General features: G+C 38.3%; 1 protein-coding gene across 2 annotated transcripts in view; it reads left to right on the top strand.

Moving 5' to 3' along the window:
- The window catches only part of ZEB2 (zinc finger E-box binding homeobox 2), a 129619-nt gene that overhangs the window by 104676 nt on the left and 3483 nt on the right, over window positions 1–21460 (top strand). Inside the window, exons 5-9 of one of the 2 annotated variants that reach the window (XM_024213654.1) lie at window positions 2165–2353; window positions 3052–3266; window positions 5703–5811; window positions 7520–9489; window positions 11653–11833. In XM_024213654.1, the coding sequence (XP_024069422.1) occupies window positions 2165–2353; window positions 3052–3266; window positions 5703–5811; window positions 7520–9489; window positions 11653–11833 (2664 nt within the window). The remainder of the gene's footprint in view (window positions 1–2164; window positions 2354–3051; window positions 3267–5702; window positions 5812–7519; window positions 9490–11652; window positions 11834–21460) is intronic. The other variant, XM_024213655.1, reaches the window with a different exon arrangement.

Below are 21460 nucleotides of genomic sequence, written 5' to 3'. Positions count from 1 at the left end.
TCTCAACATGGTGAAAGAGGATTTGATTTGATCAGTTCAATGTGTGGCACTTGCATAGTGAATATGCAATGATGGGCCAAACCAGCTCCTCAAGTTCAAACTCTTTCAGCATTTTAGTGTAGCAATTGAATAACAATCTCACTCATTCATCAGCCGTGTTGTCCATCTTCAGAATGGCTGATGTATATTGGAGAATGTCTGGGGAAGCTTGCACTGCAGCTGTACATACTGAATACCTGTTCCAAGGATAAACAGAGGATTTTTATCTCTTGCACAGCACCTTTCATGGGCCAGGTCTTATTTTATCCCAGCTGATTTCATCCATTGCTAATCTTGACCCACATTTAGGGACGCCACTGTGTTTTTAACTCATTCTCAGCAGGTTGTACATAGAGGAAAGACGCTATATAGTCAGGGGAACTGGAAATTCTAATTGGCTAGAGCCATGAGATTGTTGCCAGAATTACCTCCATCTGTAAATTATATCAAGGCACTTCCAGGACTATATGGAAAGCAAACAAAGCTATGCTGAACGATCATCTTGCACTTAGACAATTTTTTTTCTTATAAAAACTGATTTTTTTTTGCATTTAGGTAAATTTGATAAACATATTTTATCATTTCTCTCCATTATCCATTTCTCATAACTAAAATATGGTAAAATTCTACTTTGGAAAAAACAGAAATGTTCAACTGTTTTACCTAGGGCAAAATTTTCCACATTCAGAGAACATACCACTCTTGCCTGCAACTTCCATTTTTGTAGAAAAGTGAAAAATTGAGGCAAAGCTGCTAAATGGTTCAAAAACACGATGGACTTGGTTTGTCTCTCACTCATACTAGTTTTGCACTGTTGTAATTCTTCTTGGGCCTGATTCTTCTCAACCACTAGTTTTACACTGATGCAACTCCATTGACTTCACTGGAGTTATTCCTGATTTACGCTGGTGTAAGGGAGAGTAGAATCATGCCTGTTTTACTTTTGACTGGTTCATGAAAAATCAAATATATCACAATTTTGCTTTCTTATTTGTCCTACAGAAATACATTAAAAATGTCATTGATCATAAACTATTCATTTAATTTATGGTCAGTTAAAAATAACGATCTGAAATTCACCATTCATTGTCTTTATTTAAAAAATTAGAGAAAGAAAATGGTCTATTTCCCAGTTCTCCTCTGGTTGCATTAATATTTGTCTATAATGTCCCAGACTTTACAAGATCTTACCTCTATGTAATATTCAGATGCTGGGAGAAGAAATGCATATTGTTAGCAACAGAATATTTTGTGGTTGAGAACATATTATACTTCATGGACGTTGCACGAACAATAAAAAACTTAGGTTTACATTTTCAGAAAAAAAGCAAAACTCCAGCACGGACTGTAAAAGTGGCTTTAGGCTCTGTATCCCAGTTATGGGCTGGAAACATGTGGTTCTATTTGTAAAATTGTACAGAGCAACACATTTTTTAAACAATGTATTTTCCCATTGTAAATTACCCAGAGATGAATTTTCCAGGAAGAAAAATAAGGATGATGTTATGAATTTTAAAGAAAGCAACATTTTGTTCTTGTAATCAGAAAAAAAAATGGCACAAGACAAGGCAGTTTTGAAGGGGTAATTGGTTGTGTGCTTCACTACTCACAAATTACAGACCTACACCTGTGAGGTGCTATGCAAAGAGCTGAGCATCCTCAATTTAGAAGGAGTCAGTGGGAACTGAGCAGGAAGAGCAGATAGAGTAGAGGTCCCCAAGGTCTTAGTTCTGCAAGTTACTCTGAGCAGGTGGACTCCTATACCCATACAGAGAGCCACTGAATTCACAGGAGTTCCCTGAGGTCCAAAGGTCCATCCATGCAGAATAACTTGCAGTATCAAGGCCCAGTAGACTTCTGCTTCCCTGATTCATGAATGGTCTCATTTATGTAATTTGGCCCAATCCTTCTCCCATCAAAGTCAATGGCAAAGCTCCTACTGACTTTGTTAGGAGCTGGAGCAGGCCCAGTGAGACTAAAGTCTGCAGCAGGATCAGGCTCAAACCACAGACTTGTAGCTCCAGCACAAGTGTCAGCATTTCTTGCAAACAACCATATAAACTTAGCCAATCTTACAGGGAAAATGCACTCAAAACCACTTCTTTTTCCCTTCCCCCAATTTTAGTTAAGAATGCAAATTGCACGTCGGACTTTGAGGAATATTTTGCCAAAAGGAAACTGGAGGAAGGAGATGGGCATGCAGTCAGCATAGCAGAGTACCTACAGCGCAGTGACACAGCCATTATTTACCCAGAAGCCCCTGAAGAACTGTCTCGCCTTGGCACTCCAGAGGCCAATGGGCAAGAAGAAAATGGTGAGGCTGTAATTCATTTTTAGCCACTATCCTGACTTCTTGCAGCTGTTGCAATTATAAATGCACTACATGCCTGGGTGTTTACCTTAAAAATTGAAGAGCAGCTGCAGAGGCATGGAATTTCATGAGCAAAGACTGGAACTGTAATTTTAGTGTATTGTGATTTTTTAGTCAGCAAATTATTTTGTAGATGAAATAAAGAGCAAGAACAATTAAAGCTTAATTTAAAAAGGAAAAATGCTCTCTCTATGGTTTTAAGTTTCTGAACTATTGAATTTTTACATGAGAAATTTAGGATTACTGACCCATAACTCTCTTACTTCTTGGTGAATAATTGAAAAAGATCATCCATGAGAATGATTTGGCCGGTGTCATATTAATATAACAGGTTAAAATGAAATGCAAATCGTCAATTGATTGAGAAAAATATTTCTTTGTTTTTCAGCTATTTAAGTCTTCAAAAAAGCCAGAGTAAGGACTTTAATTAATTTTCTAGCACAGTATGAAATGATTCTTACAAGTTTGTTGTGGGTGTGTAAGGGGAATGGTGTGTTCTGAGGCCAGTTTGAAATGATGGCACTCTAGTGTAGCAGATTGCAGTGATTCCTGTCATACCATCCCGGGCAATAAGCCCATTAGCTGCCATTGATTTACTGACCTTTTGGCCTGCTTCTCTCTCTCTTGTCTCTCGGCTACAGACCTGCCACCTGGAACTCCAGATGCTTTTGCCCAACTGCTGACCTGCCCCTACTGCGACCGGGGCTACAAGCGTCTGACATCACTGAAGGAGCACATCAAGTACCGTCACGAGAAGAATGAGGAGAACTTTTCTTGCCCTCTGTGTAGCTACACGTTTGCCTACCGCACCCAGCTCGAGCGGCATATGGTGACACACAAGCCAGGGACAGATCAGGTGGGGGGTTGGTTTTAAGTGATTTCTTTCTATAATAACCCCTTAGAGAAACGATATTGCTTTGATTGGCAATCATTATTAATTTTTCATGGCATTTTGAAGATGCAGATCTTTTAATGGTAATAGCTTTAATTGAGGTCTAAATGATTTTTTGATGGTCTCTTCTAATATGATTTAATAGTCTTATGTTCACGATCGAATGAGTGTGTTAATTTCTAATTTAGAAATTTTATTTGCACTTTAACTTGACTTTAGTTTCGTTTTTATGTTCCTCAAAAAGTGAACGAAACTGTGGCATTTTAATTATACAGTATTAAACATCTCAGCAATTTTAATTCCATTTTTCACCTAGTTTTACTTTGCAATTTTTGCAACTAGGATCTCAAAGACATAGTAAAAGATCTACTAATATTTTTTTTCATTATTTTTGAATAACCTTTTCAATCACATAAAAGTATGCATATTTTGCATTTAAAATAAACTTACACATTTTTAGAGTAAATCTTTCCATAAAATGTATAGGTTATGTTTTTTGAGTGTACCAATAACATATGCACACATTAGGATTGCAGTATCACTATTATTTATATATCCTACTAGTATATCTGTTATAAATCAAAATGATTTTTCCTTGTTATGATAAAAGTAACCTTACAACATTACTGCTTTGCATTATTTAGTTCATTTCACTATTACATTTAAGCCAATGCTGTGTGTCTTGAACAGGTGACTGAAGCTTTCTTTCATTCACAAACTGATTACTCAAAAGGGCTGTATCCCAAAGCTTTTTACATATTATACGAAAACTATTTCTTCTGTTCCCTAGAGAATTACCTCTGATAACTGGTGTTACGGAGTATTGTAATGGAAACTCAACTGGTGTGTCTTAAACTTAAATAAATGAGTGTGTGCATGTGTCAAATTATATAGGCCTCATACCATATTTATTTTTCTGAAACAACTAAAAATCATAATCAGCTATACATCTTTTGATAGATTTTTCTCAGCATAAGGTAAATTCAGTTAGGCAAACATACATCTTCTAATCATGCAATTTTGCAATTAGCATTTTTAAGAGAACAGTATCTCTTGCTTGATCTTAAATCAATATAAATGATTCTGGTGCAGTTTCTCAGATCGTTTCCTTTTCAGGGTTTTCTGGTAGGGAAAAACATTCTCATATACAATTTTTTTAATCTAACACAATCTGAGGGTTTTCCCCCCTTTTGCTTCATATTATTAAAAACACTGGGTTAAAATGCCTAGATATTTATCCAACATAACTGTCTGAAATTTCACATGCAAGAGTCTGATTGTGTTGGCGCATTATGAATGGTAGCTTTGGTGTTGAAAAGTCCCCTCATTTGCTCATGGCATTTACAATTAGTAAATTAAAATGATTGTATCATATTAACAGTGGCACAACTAAAGTTTATAGTAGTCCTCTGAGGGCTATGGGGGGAGACAAAACAGCTGTTGCTGTTTGTTTATGCAACTCAGCAACATATGAGCGCTGGTCCCTCAATGGCGCTCGGCGGGCTGGGCTCTGCTTGATCTTTGAAGGTTGCTGCTGTTTGAACAAACCTCCCTGTGTCCCATGTAACACCATCTGTCTCACTAGGAATGTGGGAAGATTCAGCACACCCTAGCAGTTGTCATACCGTTTCTATGCTGTCTTTTTTGCAATAGGCTTTTGTGTCATTGCTACTTGAAAAAAGCTGACCTCCTACCTTGAGCATCCAGAGTGGATGACTGTATTTTTTTTCATAATTCAAAGTCACAGTGCTTTTCTCACTTGTTCAAAAAGGTCAGCTGTGTTTGATTATATCTTTATGCTGCTTTTAACTTGTCCTTTCAACCAACTTTTCTCTTGTTTTGCCCCTACTCCTTAGCACAGCACTGGGGGGGAGGAGAACCCACCATAAGAAAGGTAGCTGAAATCTTTCCTGCTGGTTTGTGATAAAAATTTTCCAGCAGCTACAGCCTCATGCTGAAGATATTGTCGCTTATATTTGATAATGAATGAAATCTGATATGTAACACTGTATTTTCTACTAGTGCAGTAAACAGGATTTTTAAACAAGAGGCGTTCCACATGTTTAGAAGCTGCTAGGAATAATAAGAACCACAAATCTTTTTACAAATCAGTTTCTCTCATCATGAGATACCTTAAAGCAACACATTTCTGATGAGAGACTTAGGAAATAATTCTAAAGCAAATATTGAATGCTCATATGAAAGCACTTTCGCATTTGTTTCGGTTTACTGCCAACATTTTGATTTTTATTGCAACACTGATGAGACATATAAATGTATGTGCAGACCTTTTGGTTTGCCTGATAAATAGAGAGTTACATTAATTTTGTTTTTTTTTTTAACTAGAAAACTCTTGGTTCCTCTTTCATAAAATTCATATCAGAATCTTTTCTCTCCAAGCACCAAATGCTGACCCAAGGAGCAGGCAATCGCAAGTTCAAATGCACTGAGTGTGGCAAGGCCTTCAAATATAAACACCATCTGAAGGAACACCTGCGAATTCACAGTGGTGAGTAGCGGAGGTGCTGCTGTTCTCATTTGCATTTTGTTTAATTAGCTGAGTTTTAAAGATTGCTTAAAATTTACACAATTCTGTTTGTAGCTTCTTAGAGATACTAAGGTATTTCATAAACAATATCTGACTTATCCTCATTTATCATGCTGTTAATAGCATGATCTTGCTGTAAGATTTTGATATAATAATGCTTGTTACAAAAAAATAATAGATGCTTTGTTGTGCTGCTTGAGTTCAGAGGAATTCAGAAATTTTTGTTTAGTTGGCTTTTGGAGGGACCAAATTTTTTTAAAAATGAAAATGTCCAAGTGGAAATAAATGAAATATGGCTCATATGTTGGGATAATGGGCATCTGAGGAATGACTCATATTATATTGCAATCTAAGGCATCTTTTTCTATCTAGCTATCAATCTAGCTATTTAGCTAGCTGGGGTCTGATCCAGCAATCTGATCTTTACAAGGTGACCCTTTTGTCCACACAGAGACCCCTTGAGTTCTTCCCAGCCACAAAGGTCCACCTGTATGCATGTGATTACTGAATCAGGACCCAATTTTTTATACAGTGCCCATCCTTGTAGTATCTGAATGCATTTTTGAGAAGGCTGAATTGAATTTAAGCTTTATGGATTTGACTGCACTACTTTAGCAGAAGACCAGGGCCGCCCAGAGGATTCAGGGGGCCTGAGGTCTTCGGCGGCAGGGGACCCCCGCCACCGAATTGCCGCCAAAGACCCGGCACTTCTGCAGCGGGTCCCGGGGCGGGAGCACCCCCCGCCGCGGGTCTTCAGGGCACTTCGGCTGCGGGTCCCAGAGTGGAAGGACCCCCCGCCGCCGAATTGCCGCCGAAGACCCGGAGCGGAAGAAGCTCCGGGGGCCCGGGCCCCACGAGAGTTTTCCGGGGCCTCCGGAGCGAGTGAAGGACCCCGCTCCAGGGGCCCTGAAAAACTCTCATGGGGGCCTCTGCGGGGCCTGAGGAAAATTGTCCCACTTGCCCCCCCCCGGGCAGCCCTGCAGAAGACTTACCTACATGTGAAAAAGAATACCATTTTTCAGTCAATCTGGTGACTTTCAGGCATTGTATTGTCAAATGGGAAACAATGATTTATAATTGGCCTCAGAAGTGCTAAGATTAAGGCCATACACCTAAACTACAGTGCGCATCATTAAAAACTCAACTATCACTTTCCAAGCTGCAATAATAGTATCATCTACTCTTAGAATATGTTGTGGCACTAAGGAGTGACAAATGAGTTTTAATTGTGCCCACTGTATCTAGGAGGTGACAGGGCTCTACATAACCAGGATCCCCATGCATACACTCGTTTAGCAACACATGTAATGCCACTAATAGCACTGCATCACTAGCAGAACTGCCACTGAATTGCTTGGCTATCACAGGCATGGAGTAAGCCAGGTGGGATCTCTCCCATTTTGCATAGGTACCCACAAAAGCTAGGATCAACCTCGAAACAAGAATACTCCTCAGAGGTGATATGGGGAGAGATGCTGGGCTCAGCCATGTTCATAGGATTCTTTGGCACCCAGAATAAGTAATCAGTGGGGTAGGCTTGTTACCTCTCTCTTCCTATTAGTCAGTGGCAACATCAATATCTAATTAGGTAAATGTATAAGATCAATCATTATAACAGTAACAATAATAATAATAATATATTAATGTTTGGTTTTAATTATAATTTTAGGTGAGAAACCATATGAGTGTCCAAACTGCAAGAAACGTTTCTCCCATTCTGGCTCCTACAGTTCGCACATCAGCAGCAAGAAATGTATTGGCTTAATCTCTGTAAATGGCAGAATGAGAAACAATATCAAGACGGGTTCTTCTCCTAATTCTGTATCTTCCTCTCCTACTAATTCAGCCATTACACAGCTGAGAAACAAGCTGGAGAACGGCAAACCACTTAGTATGTCTGAGCAAACAGGCTTACTGAAAATTAAAACAGAACCACTAGATTTCAATGAATACAAGGTTCTTATGGCCACACATGGGTTTAGTGGAGCTAGTCCTTTTATGAATGGTGGACTTGGAGCAACCAGCCCATTAGGAGTTCATGCTTCTGCTCAAAGTCCAATGCAGCACTTAGGTGTAGGGATGGAAACATCACTACTTGGGTTTCCTGCAATAGGCAGTAATTTAAGTGAGGTGCAGAAGGTCCTACAGATTGTGGACAACACGGTTTCCAGGCAGAAAATGGACTGCAAGGCTGAAGAGATCTCAAAGCTGAAGGGTTATCACATGAAGGATCCATGCCCTCAAACTGAGGAACAAGGAGTTACTTCCCCTAATATTCCACCAGTGGGTCTTCCAGTAGTGAGTCATAATGGTGCCACTAAAAGTATTATTGACTATACATTAGAAAAAGTCAATGAAGCCAAAGCTTGTCTCCAGAGCTTGACCACAGACTCAAGGAGGCAGCTCAGTAATATTAAAAAAGAGAAGCTGCGTACCCTAATAGATCTGGTAACTGAAGATAAGATGATAGAGAACCACAATATATCCACTCCATTTTCATGCCAGTTCTGTAAAGAAAGCTTTCCTGGTCCCATTCCCCTGCATCAGCATGAGCGTTACCTGTGTAAGATGAATGAAGAAATCAAGGCAGTCCTTCAACCTCATGAAAACATGGTACCCAACAAACCTGGAGTGTTTGTTGATAAGCAAGCCCTCCTGTTGTCATCAGTACTTTCTGAGAAAGGAATGACTAGCCCCATCAATTCATACAAGGACCACATGTCTGTACTTAAAGCATATTATGCTATGAATATGGAACCCAACTCTGATGAACTACTGAAAATTTCCATTGCTGTTGGCCTTCCTCAGGAATTTGTGAAGGAATGGTTCGAACAAAGAAAATTCTACCAGTATTCAAGTTCCAGGTCACCATCACTGGAAAGGACCAGTGCCAAGGCGGTGCTGGCTGCCACTAACACTCCCACTAAAGACTCTTTGTCAGCCAGATCTCCAATAAAGCCTGTGGACTCTATAACTTCACCATCTATAGCTGAACTCCACAACAGTATTACTAATTGTGATACTCCTCTCAGGCTAACAAAACCTACACATTTTACCAATATTAAACCAGTTGATAAATTGGACCACTCCAGGAGCAATACTCCTTCTCCTTTAAATCTTTCTTCCACATCTTCTAAAAACTCCCATAGCAGTTCTTACACTCCAAACAGTTTCTCCTCTGAGGAACTTCAGGCTGAGCCTTTGGACTTGTCTTTACCAAAACAAATGAAGGAACCCAAAAGTGTTATAGCCACAAAGAACAAAACAAAATCTAGTAGCATAAATTTAGACCACAACAGTGTTTCTTCATCATCTGAAAATTCAGATGAGCCGCTGAACTTGACTTTTATCAAGAAGGAGTTTTCTAATTCAAATAATCTGGATAAAAGTACTAACCCAGTGTTTGGTTTGAACCCATTTAGTGCCAAACCTTTATACACAACACTCCCACCACAAAGCGCATTTCCTCCGGCCACTTTTATGCCACCAGTCCAGACCAGTATTCCTGGGCTGCGACCATACCCAGGACTAGATCAAATGAGCTTCCTACCACATATGGCCTATACTTATCCAACTGGAGCAGCTACTTTTGCTGATATGCAGCAAAGGAGAAAGTTCCAGCGGAAACAAGGATTTCAGGTACATAGTCATAATTGGTTTGTTTTGAAAGGCTACATTTCAGTATCCCTTGTCATGTCCTTTTATATGAAAAAAATAGTCCCCAAAGTTAAATGAAATCTTTCCAACAGACATAGAATTTTAGCTTGAACTTGAAAAGTATGGTGGGAACATTTATTCAACACAGAAGAAATATGAACACATTTAATGTTTATAGGGTGACCAGACAGCACATGTGAAAAATCAGGACAGGAGGTGGGGGGTAATAGGAACCTATATAAGGAAAAGACCCAAAAATTGGGACTGTCCCTATAAAATCGGGACATCTGGTCACCCTAAATGTTTAGCTTTTAATTTCATTAGGGTTATATTTGTCCTCCACGAGAATTTTATATACCTGTCAATGGCCCAGAGAATTCCCATTGACAGAAAACACTGCCCTGTACCTCCATAATGGTTCTGCACCACTGCAAGTCCTGTAGGCTTCCTAGCACCATGGCTTCATTGGAACTGCTCTGCCTGGAACTTCCCCCAGCTCATGGCAGCCTCCAAGACCCACAGGGAGGACTCCAAATTTTCTTAACTATGAAGCCAGAAAAGGGACAATATGTATCCCTACCCTTGGCCCTGCCTCAGGCCAACCTACATCTCCCCTCAGCACATCCAGTTCCCATTACTTACCCCTACATTGACTTACCACACAGAGGCTTGCAGGAGGGCCAGAAATGGAAAGGAATGGTCTGTGGAAGTGGCATCTGAGCCCACCCATTTCCACGTAAAGTCCCCTCCATGTTTATATCTAAGGGGCATGATTTGGGTTACATTTGTTAGTTCCTGGGTATGATCCTATATTCCTTTCTCAGGTAAAGTCCCATAGAAATCAATGAGTAAAGGGTATATGATCTGGTCACTTAGGTAAATATGCCAAAGGGTTTGTCTAGTGAAATCACTTTCCTCTATAGATATTCATAGTGTGTAAGAATATACATGTGTGTATGTATTAAAATATAATGTACACAGTTTAGTTAAATGAGTTTAATTGATTATAGATGAATAAGTTTTTACATTTGTGGACATTCCCCTATGACCTATTATGCTCCATTAGTAATTTTGCTAACAATGTTTTATAGTTTCAAATGTGAAAATCAGGTATGGCTTAACGTTATAGCCTGTAATCCCTCTTTGCACAATAGGAGCATAAATAGCACTGCACCTCCATAACAGCTGTTCCACTATTCCAATTTACAGTACATCTGCCCTCTTTGTAAATGTATTTAAGCCTATTTAATCTTCTCTAATATTAATTAGTGCAAACCTAGTCTAAGAAAACTGAACTGTGTGATAGCAAATGGAAATGTATGTTATCATGCAAGTTTGCACTCTCTTTGGATCAAGACAAAATAAATATCAAGAAATTTAATAATTTACTGATCCACATTCATTATTGCTTAATGCTGAAGGCTGTTTTAACATAGATAGAACATTGATAAAAAGTGTTATTAATATTCCCTATTTCAAATTACAAAATTAAATATAAAAATATAGCTTGAGGCCTTTAGTCGGGAGACATACATTTAAATGGATTGCATAATAATAACATTTTGTACCTAAATATAAAATTCAATTAAAACCTTTCTACAGATACAGAATATATCTACGGGTTCAGTGTGTTTTGACAGAAAAGATCTTTAGTTGTTCCTTATATTTATTTCATAAAAGATATTAAAATACCTTTTATGATCTTTGAATGTAGTCTTTTACATTATCATTTCCTGCTCCCTGAAATACTTAGCATCTATATCATAAACACTCTCTGTTTAGATAATTCATACAACTTCTTACTACACAGTGTTCAAAAGAAGACAGAGTTTTCTAAGGCAGTTGAAGACCAAGAGGCACAGTGACAGAAGCAGATGTTCCTTGGTAGCAAGGTCCAGTCTTGTAAACATTTTCTACTGGGCGTAGTTATTATTATCATGAGTAGCCCATGAGCCAGTGGGACTAGTCATGGTATTAAGCACTGTGCTCAGAAGTTTTAGCAGGATCAGGTCCTTGCTGAGTATCATTTTAAGTCTTATAGAATAGCTCCCTAATTCTATATACTGTAGGAAGACAAGATGCTGCAATAAGCCACAAAATACAGGAAGCACAGTGTTTTACATAAACAATTTGGTTACATCACAGGGAGAATTGCTTGATGGAACACCAGACTACATGTCAGGCCTAGACGACATGACAGACTCTGACTCCTGTCTGTCCCGAAAGAAGATCAAGAAGACAGAAAGTGGCATGTATGCATGTGACTTATGTGACAAAACATTCCAGAAAAGCAGTTCCCTTCTGCGACACAAATATGAGCACACAGGTATGAATGCCTTAAATGTGTAGTTAGACTTTCATTGCATGTTGTACATTTCATAATATTTAATGAGTACACTTGTGCGACATAAGATGCAGCATATGCTGAGACTTTCAACAAGAAAGAAATAATGTGTTTTGCTTAGCTCAGATTGACTTTTTTTCTTTACTTGTTTATTTGTTGTTTGTGCTTTTTCGTTTGTTTTGTTTTGTTGCATCTTAATATCTTTTTTGCTCACCCCAAAATACAATGTACAGACTATGAGCCCAATCCTGACCGATCTTGTCCCACTGAAAGCAACGGGAATTGAGGGCACTCAGCAGCTCACAGGATAAATCCCTATGTTAACAAATTTCAAGTGAGGCTGGCCCAGTGGCATAGTTAGAGAATGAAATTTGATATATTACAAGGCCTGGAATGAGGAGTGATATTGTTTCTTACTCAGGATCTGATCCTGCACCATTTAAATCAATAGAAAAATTCCCTTTGCCTTAATGTAAAGTGTAAAACCTGACCCTCAATGAGCTATTTAAACAGAGTAAATCCCTCTCATTGGCCTGAAGTGCCTAAAGAGAAGAGAGGTTACATCTTACTTTTTCACTTTTTACTGCCTCATTATACAGCAATTGTTAACTGTTTCCAAGTGCAGGTGGTTTTGGCTACTGTGAAGAAGGGGTGGAGGTTAATGTAAAATGGGAGCCTAAGATAAAGAAGTGTGTAAAAGCCCTACAGTCCCCACTTACATTGGCCATGATGGACCATATCTCCTTCAAGGTGATCATTCCCTTGACTTGAGCCCAGGGCAGAACTGGATTAGGAAATGAAAAACCCACACTTTAGTTCAAAATATTTTGGAAAGGGGAAAAACAGGACTTGGGCTCCAAAAAACAATACAAACAGCTAGTTTCTTGAGACAGCATAAAAATATGATATCAGTTTTCATGTTTCAGAAAAGATGCCAATTTCCAACTGCTTAGGGTTAGGAAACTTTTACCTTGGCGCAGTGCTTCCAAAACATGAGTGAAGCCCTGCTTTAGGAAAATGAAATGAGTCACACCTTCCCATTCTTCTTCTTCTTCAACCACATCATGTGTGGTTAAAAACCTACACACCTCAATTAAAACATCTTCCATGTCCCCACACCCTTGGCTAGTACTTCATGTCCCCTCCCCTCACAAACACACACACACATTTCGGGAAACCCATCTGTAGATTTTTATAATGTGATACCTCCTCTCCTTTCTTACGTGCCTTGAGGAGCTGTAAAATAGTTAACAAAGTTGACATTTAAAGTATCATCATTGGCATCTGAGGTTCCGCCCATTGAAATAAATGCACACCTCAGAGCTAGTGTATAAGCTCTCTGCAAACTCAGGCAGACCTCTCTGAACTGATTACACTTGCTTCACATTTTGAAGGTTTGTTTCACAGCCATAACCGCTAGAGAAGGACTTTTCTTTAAAATGAAAGCTGAGCCTCTGGATTACAATTTAATAGTTTACCGGCCCTCTGCCCCCTATCCTTTGCATTTCCTTGGGGTGGTGCACCCTCACTGAGAAACATTGCCTTATGGGCAAGTATTTTTATAATTGTTCATTTTGGGGTTTCTAGCGTCTTCCTCTGAAGCATCTGGTGCTTATCACTGTCAGAAACTGAATACTGGAGTATCATTAGTCTGATCCTGCATGCCAGTTCCTATTGTCCTAAATCAGGAGGATTCATAATAAAGACATCAAACAGTGGGGTAACATTACCCTCCCCCTACAATCATGGTTCTGAGCCTACAAAGATGCCCGTGGTAACCTTCTTCAAGTTGCAGGTAAAAATAAAAAGGAATTTGAAGAGACACTTTAGAAAATGCTAGTGATAGTGTTAAAACTGAGTTATAAAAAAATTACTGGCATGTTTTAAAAAAACTATTAACATTTGTCATGGAAGTTTAGCGGCTGAGGTTTGGACTGTGCTTTAGATAAATTTCATCATCTTGTGATTATTCCTTCTTACACTTTAGTTCTATTTTTTTAGCTAAATCCCTCACAGAAAAATAGGAAGGAAGTTAAAATGCACATGGGATTAGGAAAGAAAATTAAAAGCAACATTTTGGACCAGACTGGTTGGTTCATTGCTGAAAATGAGTTTCACATTGCATTATTCAGATCAAATTGTTTATTCCATACAAGAAGCTTTGAAGGCTTTACGTCCCTGCACCTTTTCTCTCCTGAATGATTTTATTGCAGCCATCTGCAAACATTATGGTTTACTACATGACTACCGTAAAGCTCTTATGTTAGAACTGGCCTTCATATATATCGGGATCCGGACATATGGTCCAGTCCCATAAAGTTGGTAGTCCATAAGGTAGACAGACATACGGTTGAAAGGCTGAAAATTTGACATGTTGAAATGCGGGCAATCACCTTGATTTGCAAAATTTACTATTTGAAAAATCAAAAATATGTTCTGGTATATAAAAAGGACAATCTACTGCCTCGAAAAACATTGTCCAGCTATAGGATGCTAACTTTCCTCTCTCTTCACTACTCTGCTTCTCTTGGCTTTTCAACCATATGTCTATCAATTTTATGGGATTTAGCCTTATGATCCAGAACATATATATGGTGTCATATTTAATACAGTAGAACTACAGTATATCAAAGCTCTAGTGGTATTTACAGAGAGGAAGGATGGTCTTGTGGCAAAAGCGTAGATGCTGAAGCTATGAGATCTGTGTTTTGTCCTGCTTTGCCTCAGACTTCCTCTGTGAATTTGAGCAAATTACTTAATCTCTCTCTCATCTTCTCCTATCTGTGAAACGGGGAAATTATACCAGCCTACCTCTCAGGGGTGTTGTGAATCTTAATTCAAGCAAACTGAAATCCTCTGATGGAAGTGCTATATAAAGTACAAAGTATTATTATGAATTTATTTTATTTTATGGAACTTCCAAACGTCATGTTGTAGAGGGGTGTGGAAGCTCTGCAGATCTCAATTAGACTGGCCTTGATAGCTCATTCACTACCTTTGGAGGCATGAAGTAATAGGATTTTACGATAAAGATGAAGTTTACAACCACTGTGATTCAAAAGAAATCTAATATTTCAAAGTTTTTCTTCATTTGCCCCTTTTGTTAATCCAAGTGAGTTTCAAATTGTTTTGATACTTTTGGAAAAAGCTATAGTTATGAAGCTGCAATTACATCTTTTAAGATATATGAGAAATTTCATATATTTTTTTTGATCTGTGCAGCAAATGTGCAGGGATAGATACTCAGCTGACAGCATGATCAATCAGTACAGATCTAAGATTTCATAGTAATCAGTTGAAGAGCTAGAAAGAGAATTCAGATCTTCCGAGTCCCAGTCCAAAACCCAATAATGCCATCAAAGGTTTCAAAAGGTGTCGCTTTTTCCACACTCAATCTGTGTTTAAGGCAAGACACTTTGTACCACACTTAACTTCTACTTTTAGATTCTGGATCATTATAACAGTTGGCCAAAAATTTTCAATTTCAAAAAAATTTTGCTCAAAAAAGGGAGTAAATATTTAATGAAATTTTTTCACAAAATATTCCTCTTTTTTGCCCATCTCTAATCTTTATCCCTTTTACTTCATTTAAAAAATGTCTTTTAGGGGCAGTCAGAACGCTTCCTGACCTTCCTAGAGTAACACAAATAGAGAACCCAGCTTATGAATATTTGCTATTGGATTCCTATTTTATTTCACTTTCCCAGATAGTCTCTTTAGAATGGTCTTGGTGCTCTCTTATTATAGCAGTTGTATCCATGAGATGGCAGAACATTTTTATAAAACGTAACAGGGCTAAACCTTAATCATTACTGATGGGCTCATTTTACCTGCTGACACATCAACCACATATATTATCTATTGATGCTGTTGTGTTTGTCTGAACCTATACTAAAAATCTGCAGGTTGTCAGGTCTCTGCTTTATTCTTTGATCAATCAATGACATCTTTCATTATTAATACCTTTCAGATCTATATGGTATAACTAGCGTTTAGCCAGTTCCAGAGCAGTCAGATACAGTGGGCTGGATATTCTGATCTGACAAATTCACTGTCCAGACTGACCAGACCGGGGGAAAATTCTGTAGGTGTAAAGTTAGGGAAGGTAGCATAACCACACTGTCTGGTGCCAATTGCCTCACCCCACATCTGGCTGAAGGAGAAAGAGAAAGTGTGTTTGGGGAGGCCTAGGTATCTCTTGGATGTCGGAGTGGAAGGGGGATGTGATGGAGCTGAACTCCATAGTGCCTGATCCTCCACTGTTATGGAAGCAGCAGAAGCAGCATAGGTTAGAGTAAGCCCCCGGTGCTCCAGATTTTGTCAGGGCTGAAGATCAGACAGCTAGAATCACTGTCCAAGTGCAGCTCGAATGTAGTGAAGAATTGGGGCCAGAGAGACTACAATCCATAATTTGGAACTTCTGAGATATGTCATTGCCTTTCTGAAATACAATTTTGGATAGGCTCTGAGCTCTGTAAAATGCTGCCACCTGTAACTTAACTTGCACAAAGAGGACTCGTGTTATTGCTGAATGAATTGCATTGGTTCTCCCGGGTTTATAATGTGGTACACATTTTGGGACCAGTGTATCAGAGTGCCTATCCTGGGGCCAGATTCTGCCAACTTGACTTCAAAAGATTGTTTGACTTCAAGTGGAGCCATGTGTTCATGTTAGAATAAGAGCCTTTATAAGATCATAGTTACTTAAAAATCACCTGACACTGCTCTGTATTTAGGTTATAAATAGAAAATTATTATAGCAAATGCTAGGTAGCACGGTGAGTTAGTGCTTCAGTTATTCTCCTCTGGAGACATGGGAACAGACCCTGACTCTGGTCACAAGTTAAAATTAGTCAGGTAGTTTCATTCTCATTCCCTTTTGTTTATAATATTTAACCATAACAAAATTCAGTACAATTTTAATTTTCTGCTGAGGAGAGGCCCAGAACAGAAATAGTAGCGATTTTGCATTATAAGATAGATATTATGATGGGTGAATGTGTATATGAAGAGCCACAAGACTGAATAAAGAGTTAGAAAACCTGCCTTTTAATGATAGACTCGAGGAGCTCAATCTATTTAATTTAACAAAGAGAGGGTTAAGGGTGACTTGATTACAGTCCCTAAATCCTACATGTGGAACAAATATTTGATAATGGGCTCTTCAATCTAGCAGACAAAAGTATAACATGATCCAATGGCTGGAAGTTGAAGCTAGATAAATTCAGACTGGAAATAAAGCATACTTTTTTAACTGTGAGGGTAATTAACCATTGGAACAACTTTTCAAGGGTCTGGTGGATTGTCCATCACTGGCAATTTTTAAATCAAGATTGGATGGTTTTTTAAAAGATATGCTGTAGGATTTATTTTTGGAAAATTCTGTGTTATACAGGAGGTCAGACTTCATGATTACAATTGTCCTTTCCGGCCTTGGAATCTATGAATCTTTTATCTGGAAATCAACTTCCAGTACTTCCAGGTATCAATCAGGTCAGAAATGCTGGAAGGAATTATCCTTTCTTTAAAAAAAAAGTGGACCTGAAAAAATTTGCATGCTCTTTGTTTTGAGTGGTCCTGTGTAAAAGATGGGAATCCCAGGCAGATTTCCACAAACCAATTGGCACAGAGATTAAAAATTTGTCTTTAGGGAGAGGGATCAGAGTTTGTATCCCAGAATTCATCATTAAGGGTGAAAGAGACAGTGTCATCATGGCAGATCAGCAGGTAGGGAAGATTATAGGGGGTATGATAGAAGGAGTGCTAACAGAATGGGGCTTTCAAAAAATAAAGGTCCCTGGGTAGCTGGGCACCTAGCACATGCCTTGTTCTGAGTACCAGTTTGGTTTGATTCAAGTTTAGGGGGAAGGTTAGGATTTGTTCTGGCTTCATCACAATCATTTCACCTCACCCCAATAGGAATTCTTTGGCAGAGCTGCACAAGGAAACTTGCAGTGTGTCTGCAACATAACAAAAGCGGGAAACATTTTTTTTTTTAATCCTACCTAGGAATCCTGAATCCTACAATTGTTGCTTTGTATTACATCATATTTTATTTTATTGCTTATATGGGCCGATCAGGGCCTTATGGCTGTACTTTTACTTTCATCCTTTTCTTTTCCACTGTATATTTTATTAAGGCCTCTTTTTTTATTTTTGTAGCTTTCATGCTGATGTTTTATTTCCAGATTGATTCTGTAAACTAAATTCTGTTCTGGAGCCTAGTAGCAAATCAGCTCTCTCTGGATAGTATTCTGAATTCCCAGGTCAGGAGTTTTCCTTATTTAGAGCTTGACTCATACAAAATTAACATACCATTGAAATATTATTTTCTCTCATTTCACTCAAATATAAATTTAGAATTCCCCATTTTGTACTCAAATACTGTAAAAAATAGGTAAATTCAGCGCTTGTGAACTTTTTCTGGAGATAGACGTCTTCTATTAAAAACAGAACAAGTGTGGCTTGGGCAATTATATATAAATTGCATTTATTTTGCACCTTTGACCCACTCACTGTACTCTGGCCTCTAATCCATGCCTACCAGGACTAACTCTAAAATACACACACCCGCCCCAAGAAGCTGCCTTTAAAAGAGAAAACGAAAGCGCCACAAAAATGTTTCTTTCTTTCTTCTTAACTGAGAAATTTCTATTCTTCCCACATCCCCTTGAAAAAAAATTACATTTGCTGGAGGCAAAAAATTGGTAATATTTAGTCCAGGACCAGTGACAGATTTAAGATCTGAAGTCTCATAACTTTGCAGAGCTAGAAATAGGAGCTCTATACCAATGACTATGGGAAATCCATAGTTACACAGCACTCATTTTTAGCCCAAAAAAGTCCAGAGATACTGGAATTTTAGAGATCTTTGTGCATAGAAATGCAATTTTAGGCCATTTTTAGATGCTTTTCAAACAGATTAGTTGTAATTGTATCTCACTGTAAACTGAACACAAGTTCCTAAGGGGGCCAGTTTTTGCAGATGGCAGGATACAAAAAAAAGTCCAAATATTTGTTTTAAATCTCTCTAAAACATTTATGAACTAGTATTACTGTAAAATATGTGACATATTGGTGCACAGTGGTATAAATGTTTTATTGGCATCCATTTATATTCATTTGCATAACTCACAAGTAGCTTCATCAGCCACAGATCATCTCAAATAAGTCCCAGTAAAAGTGCTTAGCATTGGGCCTAACTGTGCTCCCATTGAAGTCATGACATTATACTACAGCACTGTCAGGTATAGTACATTATCTAGATAAGAGAGAGAGAGAGAGAGTGTACTTGCAGCCTTCCCCACCCCAAACCCCTCCATGAGTGTAACAAAAAATCCCTTCAATCTTATTGTATGGCCTATTAAGTCATAAGAGGGACTATGCCCAAATGATATTTACTTGTTTTAAATGGCTGAAATGTTGAGGTTTGAAAAAAAACCTGATTCAAATGTGCAGTAATCTGATATATTTAAAAATATTTGTATTAACATTGTAACAGCTGCATTCTATGCACTGCTAAGATATGTTGTACGGTACGTCATCAAAGAACTTTGTACCACCTGTCATATTCTACTGGATCCAAATTTCGTGTGTTTGGAAGGACTTTAATATGGATGTAAATGGTAGACAAAATAGTTCTGTATAGTCTTTCTGGTAATAAATTAATGTACAAAATAAGACATTTTACCTTTTAATTTCTAAATTAATTTTTAAAATAAATATGGATTCTTTCCTGGAATTCTATTTTGGTGCTGGCTGAACTGAGTGGAGTATTTGTTAAAGGGAGGTGATAGAATGAAACAGGAGGTACAGTGTGTTAAGAGCTACAACAGTCAAGAAAGTGTGAGGGGCAGTAGTAAACTTACAGGAGCTAGAGTAGCCGCCAGACAGTAGGGAAAGGTGGACTGGTTGGAGAGGAAGTGGGAATGGCTAGAGAAGTGGCTAGGAGGGAGGTGGTGGGCCAGACAGGTTGGGCACAGCTGGGAGATGGAGTAAGGATTGGTAAAGGAATGAGCGTATAGTGTGGCTCAGGTAGATTAGGGATTTCAAAGTAAAGCAGGAGCAGGAACACTTATGGAGAGGTAAAACAGCCTGTGAGATTTGGGTTGCAGGAAAGGCTGCAACATGTTGATCAGAAAGTGAGATCAGCACTCAGCTAAAAAGACACATCAAAACTAGAGTTGCGCTGAGGAAGTGATGTTCAGATGTGGATTAGGTTGGGATTTGATGCCAAATCACAGTTTGCATACAGATTTGATAGTGCTGAAATCTCTTAAACCAATATTGTAAGATTTCCACCATCTTGAATAAGATTTTGTTCACAACCAAACCAGAATCAGAGAATAGCCTTTTTCCGGTTTTGGATTCAGTCCAAAGCCAAAGTCAGTGGGGCATATTCGGAGCTGGAGTTTCAAATCCAAAACTCCAGTGAAACATAAAGGCATTCGTTTTCTGAGATTTTGTTTTTGATCTTTGTTTAGTCATAAATAACTAGTAAAATATTGTTGAAACACCTACTTGCAGAATAAACCATAAAGGCCAAATACTCAAATATTTCATTCATATTGGGGTTGAATTTTAAATTCTACTGTAAGGGAATAAAAGAAAGATAATTAAACTCTCAAAATATGTGCATGAACTGTTTAAAACCCAGAAGAAAAGAAATTTAGACTTAAGCCTGAACTCCATAACTAACCCCCCAGTTTCCTTGTCACTTATTCTGTTCTTTTTGTGGTTTCTCCTATATCCTCCTTTCTGCCAGATCTCCCCAGATAGGGACTTCTCATTTCATAACATAGGCTTTTAGGATTCCTAGAGCATTCATTACAGCCACGCCTTATTAACTTAAACTTCCACAGTAGAACTGAAGGGTAGCTGCAACTAGGCAATACAACATTAGCACAAGCTCTGGTCATTCATTCTAAGCCTCTTGTTTAAGTAGTTTTTATGTCTGACCTTTTCTCTTCTTATATAATGTCATTGACTACAAAATAAAAGAGAGCAGATCAAATTCATAAAAGCGCAGCTTCAGTTTTCCTGGAAGTTAAGATCCTTCAATCCTCTTAAAACATTTTTCTGCTTCCTGCTAGATTTCCTTTCCACTACAATGGTCTGTCAATGAGAGTATCCCATCTACCCAGACCCTTGGCTCACAACAATTTTCTTGCCTGCCATCCAGTACACATCATACATCACCACATCTCTTCAAAGGGATAATACATGGCTATTCTATGGTTTAAATATATTTTTATGTTCAGACTATTAGGTCTTTATAGTTTTTGCACTGCATCACTCTGTCTCTTTCTCTCTCTCTTCCACACAACACATGCTCTTCTAAGAGGTAACAGTTGCCTCACTTTAAGTTAGCTCATGGTCACAACTGACAGGCTGTTCAGGCTCCAGCTGTGTAGTTTATTCATGCTCTGGTCACATACTACATCACCTCAGTTTTACAAATGATACTGAAGAACTGGTATATTCAACTAGTAAGACAGCTTCTAGTTATCTACGTGTATACACACATTAGCATGTCCTTTAGGCACTGAATAACAATATTAAATATATACAATTACTAATTGATGTTTTGTATATTTTTACAGTTGCACA

Source organism: Terrapene carolina, unplaced genomic scaffold, assembly GCF_002925995.2.
Source record: "Terrapene carolina triunguis isolate 2854851 unplaced genomic scaffold, T_m_triunguis-2.0 Scaffold62, whole genome shotgun sequence".
Taxonomy (NCBI): Eukaryota; Metazoa; Chordata; order Testudines; family Emydidae; genus Terrapene; species Terrapene triunguis.
This window is presented reverse-complemented; position numbering and strand designations above follow the sequence as displayed.